The sequence below is a fragment of the Schizophyllum commune genome (genome assembly GCF_000143185.2).
Source record: "Schizophyllum commune H4-8 unplaced genomic scaffold SCHCOscaffold_4, whole genome shotgun sequence".
Taxonomy (NCBI): domain Eukaryota; kingdom Fungi; phylum Basidiomycota; class Agaricomycetes; order Agaricales; family Schizophyllaceae; genus Schizophyllum; species Schizophyllum commune.
This window is the reverse complement of record NW_026089541.1, coordinates 1,008,472-1,021,607: the sequence shown is the minus strand read 5'-3', so window position 1 is coordinate 1,021,607 and position 13,136 is coordinate 1,008,472. Positions and strand designations below refer to the sequence as shown.

Below are 13,136 nucleotides of genomic sequence, written 5' to 3'. Positions count from 1 at the left end.
ACTGTCCGGTATCCCTCTCATAGGTCTCTGCAGACTCATGTCAAGTTCAGATTGACCATGAAGTGCAACTTGCGCATGGCTGACACGGTCGCCGGCCCGACGATCCACCAGAAATTTGCGCTTGGACCGACCGATCGCCGTCTCCGCGAAGACGGGCGCTTGTCGTCGATCACTTAACAACTTAAACAAGACAACTTAAACAAGTTCCGCTCGACGAAATCCGACTTTCCCCTCACCGTCATGGCGGCTCGTGAGTGCCATTCGACTCAAATCCGTGAACAGCTCTAAACGAATGACCCAGGCCTCTCCCTCGCCCAGCAACTCGCGCAACTAGATGACACGGCGCCCGTCGGTGCGTTCCCCGCGACTTCGCTCCATCTCCCCTACTCATTATGATTTCCTCTTCTCAGACTTTGACCCGGAGGAGCTTCCTGGCGCGGCTGGAGGCGATGAGGATGCGGAGATGAAAGATGCTGCTGCGGGAAGGGGGCATTATCTGGATGTGGGGTGCGTACTTGCGTCTCTGCGCACGGTGGACGGGATATTGTCTCTTCATCGGTGCTCGATTGTCAACCAATGCTGGGTACTGACCTTCCCGCTGCAGCCCAAGTAACTTGCGCAAGCAGCATGACAGCATTTCGGATCCGAAGTATGAGGGGAAGCGCGCCAGTCGCGCGCAGCTGCTTGGTGATGATGATGAAGAGGAGGACGAGGAGGACGAGGGGGAGGATGCCGATCGGCCGAATGCCATTCACGAAGAGGACTCCGAGGCGGAAGAGCACAGCGATGGGTCAGAGGAGCATGGCGAGGTGTCAGAAGACGACGGAATGGAGGACGAGGAGAACACCGCAGAAGGGCCCGACGCGAGCGAGGAAGAGGAGAGCGCAAGTGAAGAAGAGGACGAGGCCCACGGACAGCATTCACCCGCCCCAGAAGCAAAATCTTCAGCACCAGCACCTAAGACCGACGACCTCACGGATAGCTTGCGCAAGAATCGCGAGGCTGATGTGAGGAAGGGGAAGGCGGTGGCGCGGCAAGTTGTGTGTATTCTGCTCCTTTTCGCAAACATTGTAGTAAATAATCAGGACACTAACGCACTCCTCTCAGGCCATCTGGGACACCCTCCTCGACGCGCGCATCCGGTTGCAGAAGTCGGTCACTGCGGCGCAGAAGCTTGTCGATGCTGGCAGCATAGTGGAGCGCGAGGACTGCGGCGCCGCGCTCACGGGCATGTTGGACGAGGCGCTCGCGCTGTCTGATGAGTTGATGTCTTTTCAAGAGGTGAGTGGACATTGCTCTGACGTTGTGGCTGTCTGCCACTGCTACGTCTTCTGCCGCTATAATAAACCGGACAAATGACGTGTCCTACAGAAATTACTCGAGAAGAACGAGGACGTTACCCCGCCCGCGCGCAAGCGCCGAAGGATCGAGGCACCCGAACCGTCGGTCGCGGATTACAGCGAGCAGCTTCGCGGGTTGACGGAAGACGTGGTCGCCCTTGAGCATACGTACGTCTTTGACCTTGCATATCTCATTCATAGTCCCATATTTGCCTTCTCATTCGCATCATGCATTCACAATCAGTCCATCCACCTTCCCATTGTCTCCTTCATGTTGCTAACCTCCCCCTAGCGCACATCCCCACCTCGTCCGCACCCTGACGAAATGGTCTGCAAAGATCCAGGCCGTCGCGCCCTCCGTTCTGCTTCCTTCCTCCCGCAACGCGTTCTCGAAGTCCGCGCAGCCCAAGTCTGCCGTTGCGCTCATCGACGAAACGCTCGCGGACCACAACAAACTGTTGGCGCGCACGCGCGTACGAAGGGGCCGACTGGCCGTGGAGGATGGGGACGACGATGCAGCCAAGCCTCAAACAGACCCCGCCGAAATCTTCGACGACACCGACTTTTACCAGCAACTCCTCCGCCAGGTCATCGACGCGCGGGGCGGCGGCGCGGCGGACAACCAGGACTGGGTCCAGGCGCAGAAAGCGCGCAAAGCACGGAAGAAGGTGGACACCAAAGCGAGCAAGGGGCGCAAGATCCGGTACGACGTGCACGAGAAGCTGCAGAACTTTATGGTGCCGATCCCGGCGTACAATGGGTGGCATGAGGAGCAGGTGGACGAGCTGTTTGCGTCGCTGTTGGGGAGGGGGTATGAGGGGGCGATGAAGCAGGTTGTGGGGGATGAGGGGGTGGATGGCGAGGTGCAGGGTGCGGGGACGGATAGGCAGAAGGAAGCGGAGGTGTTGCATGATTTTAGGGTGTTTTAGTTGTGTTGTAGATGTCACTCGTGTTTTTCGACCACTCCATGGGCTGAAGGGCCGTTCATTCGATGCGCACTCTACCAGCCACCATGCAGTGTGTATAAGGTCCGTGGTAAAAATACAAATAACACCTTCGTCGGCGACGAAGGCACTACAGGGTTCCTCGTATCGTATAGGGTGTCGTAAGGAGAGCAGGCGATGGTCCATCTTTTAACACAGGGAAGACAGGTGGTGTAGTAGGAAAAAGTGTCCATGGTGGCGGCGACTTGAGGACGCGTTGGCGCTCGGCGGTCAAGCTCAGAGGCTTTCCCTAGTTACTTATTACTGACTAAGCTGTTCAACACGGGGGAGGGGAGGGGTATTGGCTTACTTACAGCAGCGACAGCGTCACGTCACCGTGCACCTTGGCCTTGAGTTCGACCCACACGTCGAGGTTGAGGTCCAGACGCAGCTGTGGGTGGGGTATACATGGTCAGCGAACGTGGTGGGCGGGCAGAGCAGACCTGTAACGCAGCGTCCTCGCGCACCTTGAGCGTGTCGTCTCCGCCGCCCTCCTCAGCCTTCTGCTCGCCGCCGCCGCCGGTGACGCCGCCGAGGGTGTTCTTGGCGAGGCCGCCGACGGTGTCGGTGGCGCCCTTGGTGAGGCCGTTCACGGTCTCGCCTGCTTCGCCGATGCCGGGGAGCCCGCCGAGGGGTCCGCCGTCACCGCCGAGGGCGCCGCCGCCGCCTTGCTGGCGGCCACTGCGTCGGCGCCGGCGGGGCTCGTCGATATCGGATCCAGTGGCAGAAGGGCTGCGCGGCGTACGGCTGCGGCCCCTGGACGATATCTCAGCAACTTCGACGGTGAATGAAGTCGGCGCCTAACTCACCTGCGCGCCCGGGATTGCGATTGCTGCGTCGCCGGAGGTGGGCTCTGCCCGGTTGGCGCGGTGGAGGAGGCGCGAGACTGAGACATGGTCAAGAGAATAAGAAGGGGGTGTCGGGATTAGTTAGAAGTAGGGGTGTGTGGGTATGGCGAAAAGTGGATGGATGGGAGGCGAGGGAAGTGCTATATACCTTGCTACGCGCCACCCCGACGTAAGGGAACGTCATCAGAGGACCATATGTGCCTCGGCACCCCAGTATACTGATTCATGGCAACGAGCCGGTATTGGCAAAGGTGCGTTCTCCCCGCTGGAGTTGTGTGAAGTTTTGAATCGGGCGAACTGGTTGGTGACGTCAAAAAGGACAAGGCAGACCGCAACCGGGTCGGGCGCGAGGCGCGCTGGTGCGTTCCCACTGCCAGATGGTGTGGGTCCAGCGAATACAGACAGAGCGCCATGTCAGTTCCTCTCGACATGCGAAGCGCGCTAGCCGCGGGCTAGCGTGTAGCGGTTTGCGGAGGAAGAGCGGTGATCAGCCTTTTGGGACTTTTGTCACAGACTGTCACGGTTGATGTGGCTACGTCACGCGTGCCCGTTGACATCAGCCTTCATCTCCGCCCAGGCTGCCTTTGAACGCCGTATGCGCTGAGCCACCCTCACTCAGCCACTTGCTGCGCGTTGGATAAGCTTCTCCTCGTGTTGGAAGCGTGGTGTCTGGCCCTGATTCCTGTGCTCTGAAGCAGCGTTGAAGTCATCTTTGGGGTATTCGCCCACCCTTGCCCACAGCGTTTTACAAGAATCAACGCTTTCCGGAAGGCCATATTTGGCAAATATGCGCTGTACACAAGGCAGGGCTTGACGAATATACAACAACAGCAATGAATGAAATACTATAGTGTTCGCCCCATCCCAGGGCATGAGTCCTTTAGCAGGTCCCCTCATTGTCGACCTCGATGTGCTTGCCATCCGGAACATCGTCCGGGTTGTAGTTGTACCTGCGAGATGGTGAGTCTTTCCGTTAGCTGCAGCCCCATTGCGAAGACTTACCAGATGTAGTGCCCGTTAAGCGCCCAGCCATAGTTGATACGGATGCGGTCGCACTGTGCGCTGTCAGCCTTCTAATCGAGTGTGTACGAAGTGAGAAAGACTCACCGAAGTCTCGTGGTGGCACGCATCAGCGCCCCCGCCGGGCGGGCAGTTGATGAGGTTCTGCGGGTTCGTCGGGTCGGTCTGACGCTGCTCGACAGTCGCGGCGGCGGTGAGGCCGGCAACGAAGACGGGGAGGACGGCGGTGGAGAAGAGCATGGTGGCAGAGGTGGGCTGGTGAGTAGCTGCTGGTGTAGAGGGCCTGAGGAGCTTGCAGAAGGTAAACTTGCTCTTCGTTCAGCTCTTATACCTTCGCTCACCCTCTGCAAGTCGCACCCGCGAACTTTGGTGCCCAACCTTCGGCTGGGTATGCTCCACCGAGCACCGCCCTGTCTGGTCATCGGTACACCTCGCTTCCATCCCGCGCAGTGTCCAAAACGCTCTCGTGGACTGCCCAAAACGCGACAAGATCGGAGGTGGCCACAAATTCGTTTGGCGAGGATGTGTCGAGCGTGCCAAGGTTTCTTCTGCACGCTCACTTCAAGGGTGAACACCGTTAGTTGTGGAGCACCCTCTGCAGCGAGGACGTCGTCTGACAGTGCGAGGACATCGTCTGACGATGCAGAGTCTTGGTGGCTGAGTCGCGCACTGCTCACTTGAACGAATATCTTGATGCGAGCTGTTCAATATTGAGGTTACAGGACTCCACTACCTCTGCCATTGGGCATGTTTCTGAGGTGTGTTTTGTTCGACCTACCTATGCACTGAGCGTCCTACCTGGCCAATCTCCCTGATACCCATCCTAGCCTGTACTCGCTAGGTGGAGCGCAAGTGCTACGGGAGGCCTCCACGACGCCTCAGCAGGTGGCCGAAACTTCTTGGGGCTCCACCCTCCCCAAATTCCTGGCCCGACGAGGGCGGCGCACCCTCGTCTTGTGAACTTGTCCTCCCCAATGTGAAGTCCACACACTGTCTTGAGCACAGCATATCCATCCCGCGTATATAAGGCCGCGTCGTCTTCCTTCTCATCCCATCCAACAACCGCCTCCCTCAGCCCATCCAGCTCCTAGTCAACTTATCCACTCACCCACCTCACAATGCGCTTCTCTCTCCCCGCCGCGACCACCGTACTCTCCCTCGCCGCCTTCGCGGCCGCGATCCGGAACCCGGACAACCCGCAGGACCCGATCAACTGCCCGCCCGACGGCGGCGCGGATGCGTGCTCGAAGGAGACGAAGGTGCGTTGAAGGATTCTTGTCAGTAAAAACCCCTCGTGTACTGATCCTCCTACTCCAGTGCAACAACCGCATCCGCATCAACTACGGGCAGACGGAGAAGGGGCACTATATCTGGTACCTGTGAGTACTCGACTTCATCCTCCATTTTTCCCAGCAACTAATACTTCTCTATAGGAACGACTACGACCCGAACGACCTCCCGCAGGGCATTACGATTACGGAGGATGATGTTGGTACTTGCTAAGCGCGTCGCGCCCATGGAGGGATGTAGGACGCTGAGCAATCAGCCTGCCCACCGTTCCAGCGCGCGGGTCTCCCTGTACTTTTCTATCTATGCGCACATTTGTATGACTGGTGGCTACGCAATCCGAAGCATCCTGAAATTATTTGTGCTATGTCTTTGCGCGCGGCTCTGAGCGCAGCTGAATGTTTATGTGCGATGGAATTATATCGAGGGAAGCGCCCTTGTCACAGTTCGTCTGGTCACGTCACGCGTATGTACGTTAACATCAACCATGATCAAGTGATCATCTCCTCTGAGCCAGCTCTCGCGATGCGCTCGCACTGTGACCGTACGAGGACCATGCCTCGGGGACGTGGTACAACCGTTCCTCAGACGAACCAGTATGGGATTCATCTCCGTCGACATCGCCCTGGCTCTCAAGCGATGTTGCCTTGGCTCTCAAGACGAAGCTGCTGCGCTCATCAGCGCGCCACCGTCGAGTGGTCGACGCAGATGAGGTGCGGCGAGAGATGCACGGGCTCTGCTTTCTTGTGCATCGCCATCCGGTGCTTGCTCTTCTCCTAGGTACGTCTCTCACCCCAGCTTTGCGTCTCTTTCACTTCGTCGACTTCGCTCAGGCAACGAACAATTCATGATGGTGGGTACGAACAATTCATGATGAACACGAGTAATTCATGATAGAACACAAGCAACTCATGATTGAACACGTCCCTTTCCAGTCTTTCTACCAAGTACACTCGACAAAACGATGATTACGATTGATATACAATAGGTCATTCGCCAAGATGGCTGTTTGTGGTCATGCGATGTCGGTGTAGGCGACACCGTGAGTCGTAAGGAAAGATCGTTCAAGAACTTGCATACATGCGAGCTTCGGCTTGCGAATTCAGCCCTCACTTAGGCATTGCTATCCCCGTAAGCCAGGCGTCCATCAGAAGCGAAGTACTGAAGACTCACAGCAAGGACAGCGTCACATCACCGTGGACCTTCGCCTTCAGCTCGACCCAGACATCGAGGTTCAGATCGAGGCGGAGCTGCAACAATCATGATGAGCCCCACCGTGTACGCTTGGCGGCGATGAGATCGAATTCGAAGAGCGCACCTTCAGCGTGTCGTCGCTTCCCTCGTCCTGCTGCTCGGGCTGCGCGGGCGGCTGGGCGCCGGGCTGCTGCTGCACGCCCTGCTGGTTGTACTGCCCGACCTGTCGGTCGTCCTCCGCGATGCGCGGCATGCCGTCGGGGAGGCCCTGCTGGGCGCGCCCGCCTCCGCCGCGGCGGCGACGGCGGGCACCCTGGTCGGTCTCATACCCGGCGTCGAGGCCAGCGGAGCGGCTGCGCGGCGCGCGGCTGCGGGGCCGGCGCCCAGTGGGCTCCTCCCGCTGCGTGGACGCCGAGCGCGACTGGGGCCCCATCGACGCGGAGCGCGACTGCGGTTGCTGGGACCCCGAGCGGGAGAAGGGCTGCTGCGAGGCTGCCCGAGAGCCTGGGTTGGAGGACGACTCGGTGCGGGCCTGCGACTGGTTGCGGGATTGCGACATGGGTGTGAGTGTAGGTGGGTGTGGGTGCAGCGACTTGGTGGTGGGTCGTCAGTAATTCAATTCGATGTTCGAGGTAGGTCGTGAAGGTGTTCTTTGGAAGGGGAGGGGCAGGGGGGCGCGGTTCTTATATATGCGATCGCTCTCCAACCTTCGGGTACCTATGAGTTCATATCGTGGAGGTCTCTATTCAAACATACGGGTATGTTTGTTGCGCGACCATCCGGGCATTCCAAAGGTAGAAGTGACGTCAAACTTGACGCAGATAGGCGCCCGTCTCGACGCAAACTTGGATTGTCCACCTCGCGGTCGGTAAGTCTTTCTCGAACACGCCCACGTCCTGACACACGCTCGAGTTGTCTTCTGGAAGTTCCCCACGACTATCGCGCCTCCTTGCGAATGTTTCTCATCCTTTTGTGAACATCGATCTCTGATGATATATTCGCCTCAAAAGTTCACAGAAGACTTCCTTCTTCGTCATGATGTAGATTCTGTCCAACGTAAAATATACATGTAGTAAAGAGTCCACCAAGGTGCGTGTGTATCAAGATGTCATCGTTGCGACAGATGTCATAAGGTATTTCGTGAAGTCCTTCCAGCGTCCACGCCAAGGGATGCGAACGTCGACAACGCAGGGGAGTAGTAGTGTACAAGGAAGCAGGGGGGAAAGTGGCGAGGGGAGGTGGCCGATTACCCGCTAGAAGGATCGGTCAGCACGCAAAGACGCACAGAGTATCGCACTCACTTACAGCATCGACAAGGTAACATCACCATGCACCTTCGCCTTCAGCTCGACCCAGACGTCGAGGTTCAGCTCCAGCTTGAGCTACAGAGGTCATAAGCATTGCGCACCTGAAGCGCACAGATTCGCCGTACCTTCAGCGCCTCGTCGCCCCCGCCCTCTTCCTCCTGAGCAGGCGGCTGTTGCGCCTGCTGCTGCTGCTGTTGCTGCTGCTGCTGCTGTTGCTGGATCTGCTGCGGCGAGTACTGGCCGACCTGCTGCTGGTCCTCTGAGATGCCCGGGAGCCCCGAACCGCGCCCACCACGGCGGCGCTGCCCGCGGCGCGACGGGCCAGCGTCGGACTCGTAGTCGGTAGAGAGGCTGCGCGCGCCGCGGCTGCGGCTACGGCGCTGGCGCTGGTTGGTGGGCGGCGGGGACATGGACATCGTGAGGTCTTCGTAAGGTGATAGATGGGTGGGTTAGGAGATGGATGTGCAGGAGATAGGCGGCGGCGGAGCGGGATACTTGAAAGGGTGGCGAAGTGCGATGAGGGGATACTTAAAGCAACCGTACGTCTCCACTTATGAGGTTCTATGAGCTCATAGAACTAGGTGGTCCACGCGTGGCGGAAATCGAGCCGGTGAACGCTCAGGACGAGTCGGCTCGCGAAGGGGGTTCGGGAGAGGTGAATGGATAAAGATGACGTCGATCACCTCACCACATCCTGCATGTTTGTTGAAATCAGGTACATCCCCGGCGGGAGAACAACAGGTAATACGATAGACATCGGATACAAGCCATCGAGCGTCCTGTGAAGGATGTCTTGGTCAAAAATCCAGGACGGCAGGAGTGAAGATGGCTGCCGCTAACGAAGGAGGAAAAGAAGCACCGGAATTAAGCCCCGATTAATCCTTCGTATTTTGCGCTTTGCCCGGGGATTGATCCGAACAGGAAAAAGCTTTCTATTTTAGGACGTCCCCCGCCCTTTCGTATTCCCCATGACGAACTGAGTTGGCAGCCAGCATACCGCTACCCCTTCACTTATCTCGAGTGCGGGAGCGAGGGAAAGGTGCTAGGAATGAATGAAGGACTTACTGGTCTGCCATACTTAGTAGACGGAAATTAGCCTCATGCCGCCTGCTGAGCCCGTCCCAAATGCTCGTTGGAGCGCACCAAGAGCGTACAGCGCACAGCCTCCTGCCGCGCGCAATGGTCTGACGAAAGGGACGGACACGCTGTCGGATCCAAAACCCACCGTCACGCACCATGCACCACAACATGAACCTTCGCATCCATGGGTGGACGCGCGCCCTAGACCCCGACCATGTCATCCAATCCGCTGGTCATGTCATCTATGCCACTGGTGTTGGAGGAAGGACATCACCATGATATCAGCGTTGGGCTTTGAGGCGAATTCGCCGGGTGTATAAGAGCGGGTGGCCACTGCCGATGGTTGTCAACTTCCCCACACCCCTGAACGACTTCATACCTGGCATCTAAGCACATTACTACAACACGATGACCGACATCCAGCAGCAGTTCAACACGGCCCCGTCTGAGGCGTCCACCGACGACGACCGCTCTCCGGACGAGCAAAAGCAGGCGGCCGAGCTCGCGATACGGCTCTCTAGGGCGATCGAGGGCGCCAACGAGAAACTCTGCCCGTTGACGAAGATGATTCGCAAGGTGCGTTACCCCAAGTGCGAAAGAGGTTGAAACTGACAAATTCGTAGCACATCGAGAACATGGAAGCAAAGAAGGAGGAGGACCGCAACGAAGACGAGCTCGTGAAGCAAGTGAAGCCGTTGCTCGAACAGGCGGAGAAGATCCTTAACGAGACGCAAGGCGTGATTAAGGGTGAGTGGGGCGAGCCGTAGTCCATCGCCGAGTATACTGACGCGCTTTGCCACTGTTCAGGTGCGGATCCGGACGGCGAGATCGCCAGCCGCGCGAAGCGCCACCAGCAGAGCCACCGCGCAACTCCAGAGGAGCAGCGGCTCGCGGAAGCTCTCAAGGTCCTGGTCGAGGAGGTCGGCGGCACCATCGACTGGGCGAAGGGCAAGCTCGACGCGTTCCCGAAGGCAAAGAAGGATCTCGGACCCCTGCTCGACGCCCTCGGCCGTGAGTACCCTGTTGCCGTCTTCGCTCAACAGAAGTCGCTGACACCCCTTGCACAGAACCCCTCACGCAGATCGTTGGCGGTGTCGCGCTTCTCCTCTCTGGCGTGCTGAACCTCCTGAACAAGCTGCTGGCTGGCCTTGGCCTCGACGGCCTGCTGAAGGGGATCGTGGCGGCTACAGGGCTGGACAAGATCTACAAGTCGCTCGGCCTCGACAAGTGGCTGAATATGAAGTAGATCCGAGACCGCAGCAAGGAGAGATAGGAGCAGAAGTATATTCCCATGTAGTAGCCGTTGGACTTTGATGGCATGACCATACCAGTACCCTATAATCAAGTATTTCTTGACGGAACGTGTGCCGGTCAGACAGCAGTTGTATGGTGTCGAGCGCGAAGGACGCCTCCCGTTGTCTTGCCGCCCAAGATAGTGTGTCCAGAAGTCTCTGCAAGGTCCGAGGATACACCAGCGTGGATTCTGCCAGCGCCTGGCAGTGTCGAAGCGAGTGAAGCGGTGCAAAGCATCGTCGGCTCTTTCGGATTGACTGCGCGGACCGCGGCACGTGGTGCTGTTTATAAAAGGATGCAGTCTATATTTCGCTTGCTCTTTCCCCTCACGACGTCCCAGGCCCCTTACGACCCCTCTAAGGCAACACAATCATGAGCGCGCAGGATTACTACGGCGGCGGGCACCAGCAGCAGCAGCAGGGCTACTATCCTCCCCAAGGTGAGGGGACAGTGGAGGTTTTGTGCTTCCGGCGCGGGATTTCCGATCTCCGGGGTTTATCTCCAGCCTGCTGTGATCTCGAGGAGTGCAGGAGGCTGAGGTGTGGCTGGTGCTGAAGTTGGCTCGCGCTCTTGGCTTTGGTTTCTTGGCGAGTAGCGAATGGCGGGCTGACGAGATGTTCGATCAATAGGTCCCCCTCCCGGTCAGGGCGGCTATTATCCTCAGGTGTGTGGTACATCATACTGCAACGCAGCTCCATACTTACCGGGCCCTTCAGCAACCTCAGCAGTCCTACCAAGGCCCTGGCGGCTATGGTCCGCCGCAAGGCTACCCCCAGCAGGGTGGTTATCAGCCGCAACCTCCGCCACAAACCGTCTATGTGTACGTCCCACTCGCGCTTGATCACTGTCTCATTGTCTCATCCCCTTGTCCTCCCCTACAGTCAAGGTCAGCCCCAGAAGGGTAGCGGTGGTGGTGGAGGCGGCTGCACGGCCTGCTTAGCCGGCATGTGTCTGTGCTGTTGCGCGGAAGGTATGCACGCGTCCGCTCTTGCACCGATCATGCAATCGCTTACTCGTACTTCCAGAACTCTGCGACTGTCTGTTCTAGTTTCCTCATGGTCTCCGCTGGTCATTCTCCTCTCTTCTGCGATTCTCGACGAACACTGTATGGCTGGACGATGTCAGACTCACTGTAGCCTCTGTTCGGTGGATTTGTGCCGCCTGTTACTGTCCAGCAGTGTATCAATATTCCTCGGTTCTGTTTGATACCGTATATACATGCTGCCCTTTGGAATTCTACGCTGTTTGAAGTCCTCCAACGTCCTGCGGCATCTCGTGCGGGTGGTCGAGAACAGAGCGCTTACCTAAGCGCCCGGGACGGTGCCCGGACGAAACGTGAGCGGTGTGATTGGTCCCCGGTTTTTTCCGCGTGACACGTGACGGGACGGATTGCACTTGCCCGCCGGACTCGCTCCTTGCCAAAGTGTGTTCTCCAAAATGTTCTCGAGGCTGTCGGCGAGAGCCTTGAAGGCGTCGTCCCCGTCGTTCTCGGCGTCCCGCGCGTCCCAGGCTGCCCGTGGCTCATCGGTGCGTGAAGCGGTGGCGACAGTGGTGCGCGACAGTACTGACTGTAGCGGATAGGTCCGGTTCGCCTCGACCTCCTCATCCTCGTCCTCCGCGTTCCAGGTGCGTGCGCAGGCTCTGCGTGTAGCTCAGTGGCTTACCTGCTATTCTGCAGTCTGCGCTGAACTCCAATTTCGCGCTCGTGTCCGCCTCGCTTGTCTCGGTCGGGTCTATCGTCTGGTACACCCACCTCTATGGCTCGCTCCCCGTGATCGGCGAGGTGCACGCCAGCCACCTCAGCGACGAGGGTCTCCACCCGGTCGCCTACCCCTGGTCGCACAAGGGTTGGATGGACTCCTTCGACCACGCCAGGTGCGCACTTCATCCCTTCTCCGCATACGTATCCCCTTAACCACTCCCTTACTCCTTAGCATCCGCCGAGGGTACCAGGTTTACCGCGAGGTCTGCGCGGCGTGCCACTCGCTCGACCGCATCGCATGGCGCAACCTCGTCGGTGTGTCGCACACCGCGGACGAGGCGCGCGCAATGGCGGAGGAGATCGAATACCAGGACGGCCCGGACGACAACGGCGAGATGTTCCAGCGTCCCGGAAAGCTCTCGGATTACATGCCTGCTCCCTACCCCAATGAGGAGGCTGCCCGTGCGAGCAACGCCGGTGCCCTCCCGCCCGACCTCAGCTTGATTGTCAAGGCTCGCCACGGCGGTGCCGTACGTGCATTTAGTGATCGCAGCCGAAGACGCACTCATCATGTTTCCAGGACTACATTTTCTCTCTGCTCACGGGCTACATCGACCCCCCTGCCGGTGTCGAGATCCGTGAGGGGATGAACTACAACCCCTTCTTCCCGGGTGGTGCCATCGGTATGGCCCGTGTGTTGTTCGACGGCCTCGTCGAGTACGATGATGGTGCGTACTAACCGCACTGTACTCTTCTCATCGTTGAGACTGACATCCACCAGGCACTCCCGCGACGACGTCCCAGATGGCCAAGGACGTTGTCACCTTCCTCAACTGGGCCGCCGAGCCAGAGCACGACGAGCGCAAGAAGGTCGGCATCAAGGCCGTCATCCTGTTCTCCACCCTCTTCGCCCTCAGCTTGTACACCAAGCGCTTCAAGTGGACGCCAATCAAGAACAGGAAGATTGGTGAGTTTGCTGAGCCCTTGTGTGGTCGGACGGTTCGCTGACGCGCGGGTGCAGTCTACGACCCGCCGGCGGGTGGCAAGCACTAGACGTCGTAGAGTATATTCTTCCTGTAGTC

The 13,136-nt window shown here is 58.5% G+C and overlaps 10 protein-coding genes across 10 annotated transcripts; 6 read left to right on the top strand and 4 right to left on the bottom strand.

Annotated features, from left to right (window-relative positions):
• Positions 1-240: 240 nt before the first annotated feature.
• On the top strand, positions 241-2,556 carry SCHCODRAFT_02618036 (TRAUB-domain-containing protein; the record flags this gene model as incomplete). The annotated part of the gene is made up of 7 exons (XM_003033171.3): positions 241-250; positions 302-352; positions 411-507; positions 605-1,040; positions 1,108-1,281; positions 1,372-1,508; positions 1,633-2,556. 7 exons carry the CDS (start codon positions 241-243, stop codon positions 2,267-2,269), a joined length of 1,542 nt encoding a protein of 513 aa, XP_003033217.1. The 3' UTR covers positions 2,270-2,556.
• On the bottom strand, positions 2,512-3,629 carry SCHCODRAFT_02618033 (uncharacterized protein). Its single transcript, XM_003032542.3, has 5 exons — positions 3,320-3,629; positions 3,133-3,209; positions 2,767-3,079; positions 2,638-2,714; positions 2,512-2,591 (listed from the first exon to the last, which is right to left on the bottom strand). The coding sequence occupies exons 1-5, from the start codon at positions 3,353-3,355 to the stop codon at positions 2,585-2,587; spliced, it is 510 nt and encodes a 169-aa protein (XP_003032588.2). The 5' UTR covers positions 3,356-3,629; the 3' UTR covers positions 2,512-2,584.
• A 422-nt stretch (positions 3,630-4,051) lies between these two features.
• SCHCODRAFT_01198725 (uncharacterized protein) lies at positions 4,052-4,431 on the bottom strand (the record flags this gene model as incomplete). The annotated part of the gene is made up of 3 exons (XM_003032541.2): positions 4,052-4,121; positions 4,174-4,226; positions 4,279-4,431. 3 exons carry the CDS (start codon positions 4,429-4,431, stop codon positions 4,052-4,054), a joined length of 276 nt encoding a protein of 91 aa, XP_003032587.1.
• A 595-nt stretch (positions 4,432-5,026) lies between these two features.
• SCHCODRAFT_02535191 (uncharacterized protein) lies at positions 5,027-5,830 on the top strand. Its single transcript, XM_003033170.3, has 3 exons — positions 5,027-5,450; positions 5,509-5,570; positions 5,625-5,830. Exons 1-3 carry the CDS (start codon positions 5,310-5,312, stop codon positions 5,692-5,694), a joined length of 273 nt encoding a protein of 90 aa, XP_003033216.1. The 5' UTR covers positions 5,027-5,309; the 3' UTR covers positions 5,695-5,830.
• A 697-nt stretch (positions 5,831-6,527) lies between these two features.
• Positions 6,528-7,432, bottom strand: SCHCODRAFT_02676818 (uncharacterized protein). The gene is made up of 3 exons (XM_003032540.2): positions 6,797-7,432; positions 6,652-6,728; positions 6,528-6,590 (listed from the first exon to the last, which is right to left on the bottom strand). The coding sequence occupies exons 1-3, from the start codon at positions 7,229-7,231 to the stop codon at positions 6,581-6,583; spliced, it is 522 nt and encodes a 173-aa protein (XP_003032586.2). The 5' UTR covers positions 7,232-7,432; the 3' UTR covers positions 6,528-6,580.
• Positions 7,433-7,661: 229 nt separating this feature from the next.
• On the bottom strand, positions 7,662-8,634 carry SCHCODRAFT_02618026 (uncharacterized protein). Its single transcript, XM_003032539.2, has 3 exons — positions 8,105-8,634; positions 7,978-8,054; positions 7,662-7,925 (listed from the first exon to the last, which is right to left on the bottom strand). The coding sequence occupies exons 1-3, from the start codon at positions 8,393-8,395 to the stop codon at positions 7,919-7,921; spliced, it is 375 nt and encodes a 124-aa protein (XP_003032585.2). The 5' UTR covers positions 8,396-8,634; the 3' UTR covers positions 7,662-7,918.
• Positions 8,635-8,941: 307 nt separating this feature from the next.
• SCHCODRAFT_02218258 (uncharacterized protein) lies at positions 8,942-9,477 on the top strand. Its single transcript, XM_050342099.1, has one exon. The coding sequence runs from the start codon at positions 9,080-9,082 to the stop codon at positions 9,377-9,379; it is 300 nt and encodes a 99-aa protein (XP_050200994.1). The 5' UTR covers positions 8,942-9,079; the 3' UTR covers positions 9,380-9,477.
• SCHCODRAFT_02698886 (uncharacterized protein) lies at positions 9,468-10,305 on the top strand (the record flags this gene model as incomplete). The annotated part of the gene is made up of 4 exons (XM_003033169.1): positions 9,468-9,635; positions 9,683-9,806; positions 9,867-10,070; positions 10,127-10,305. The coding sequence occupies 4 exons, from the start codon at positions 9,468-9,470 to the stop codon at positions 10,303-10,305; spliced, it is 675 nt and encodes a 224-aa protein (XP_003033215.1).
• Positions 10,306-10,667: 362 nt separating this feature from the next.
• SCHCODRAFT_02618021 (uncharacterized protein) lies at positions 10,668-11,618 on the top strand. The gene is made up of 5 exons (XM_003033168.3): positions 10,668-10,791; positions 10,982-11,016; positions 11,069-11,172; positions 11,234-11,322; positions 11,378-11,618. The coding sequence occupies exons 1-5, from the start codon at positions 10,725-10,727 to the stop codon at positions 11,398-11,400; spliced, it is 318 nt and encodes a 105-aa protein (XP_003033214.1). The 5' UTR covers positions 10,668-10,724; the 3' UTR covers positions 11,401-11,618.
• Positions 11,619-11,752: 134 nt separating this feature from the next.
• SCHCODRAFT_02618018 (uncharacterized protein) lies at positions 11,753-13,136 on the top strand. Its single transcript, XM_050344848.1, has 7 exons — positions 11,753-11,879; positions 11,934-11,978; positions 12,031-12,227; positions 12,287-12,584; positions 12,635-12,782; positions 12,836-13,021; positions 13,076-13,136. Exons 1-7 carry the CDS (start codon positions 11,790-11,792, stop codon positions 13,105-13,107), a joined length of 996 nt encoding a protein of 331 aa, XP_050200993.1. The 5' UTR covers positions 11,753-11,789; the 3' UTR covers positions 13,108-13,136.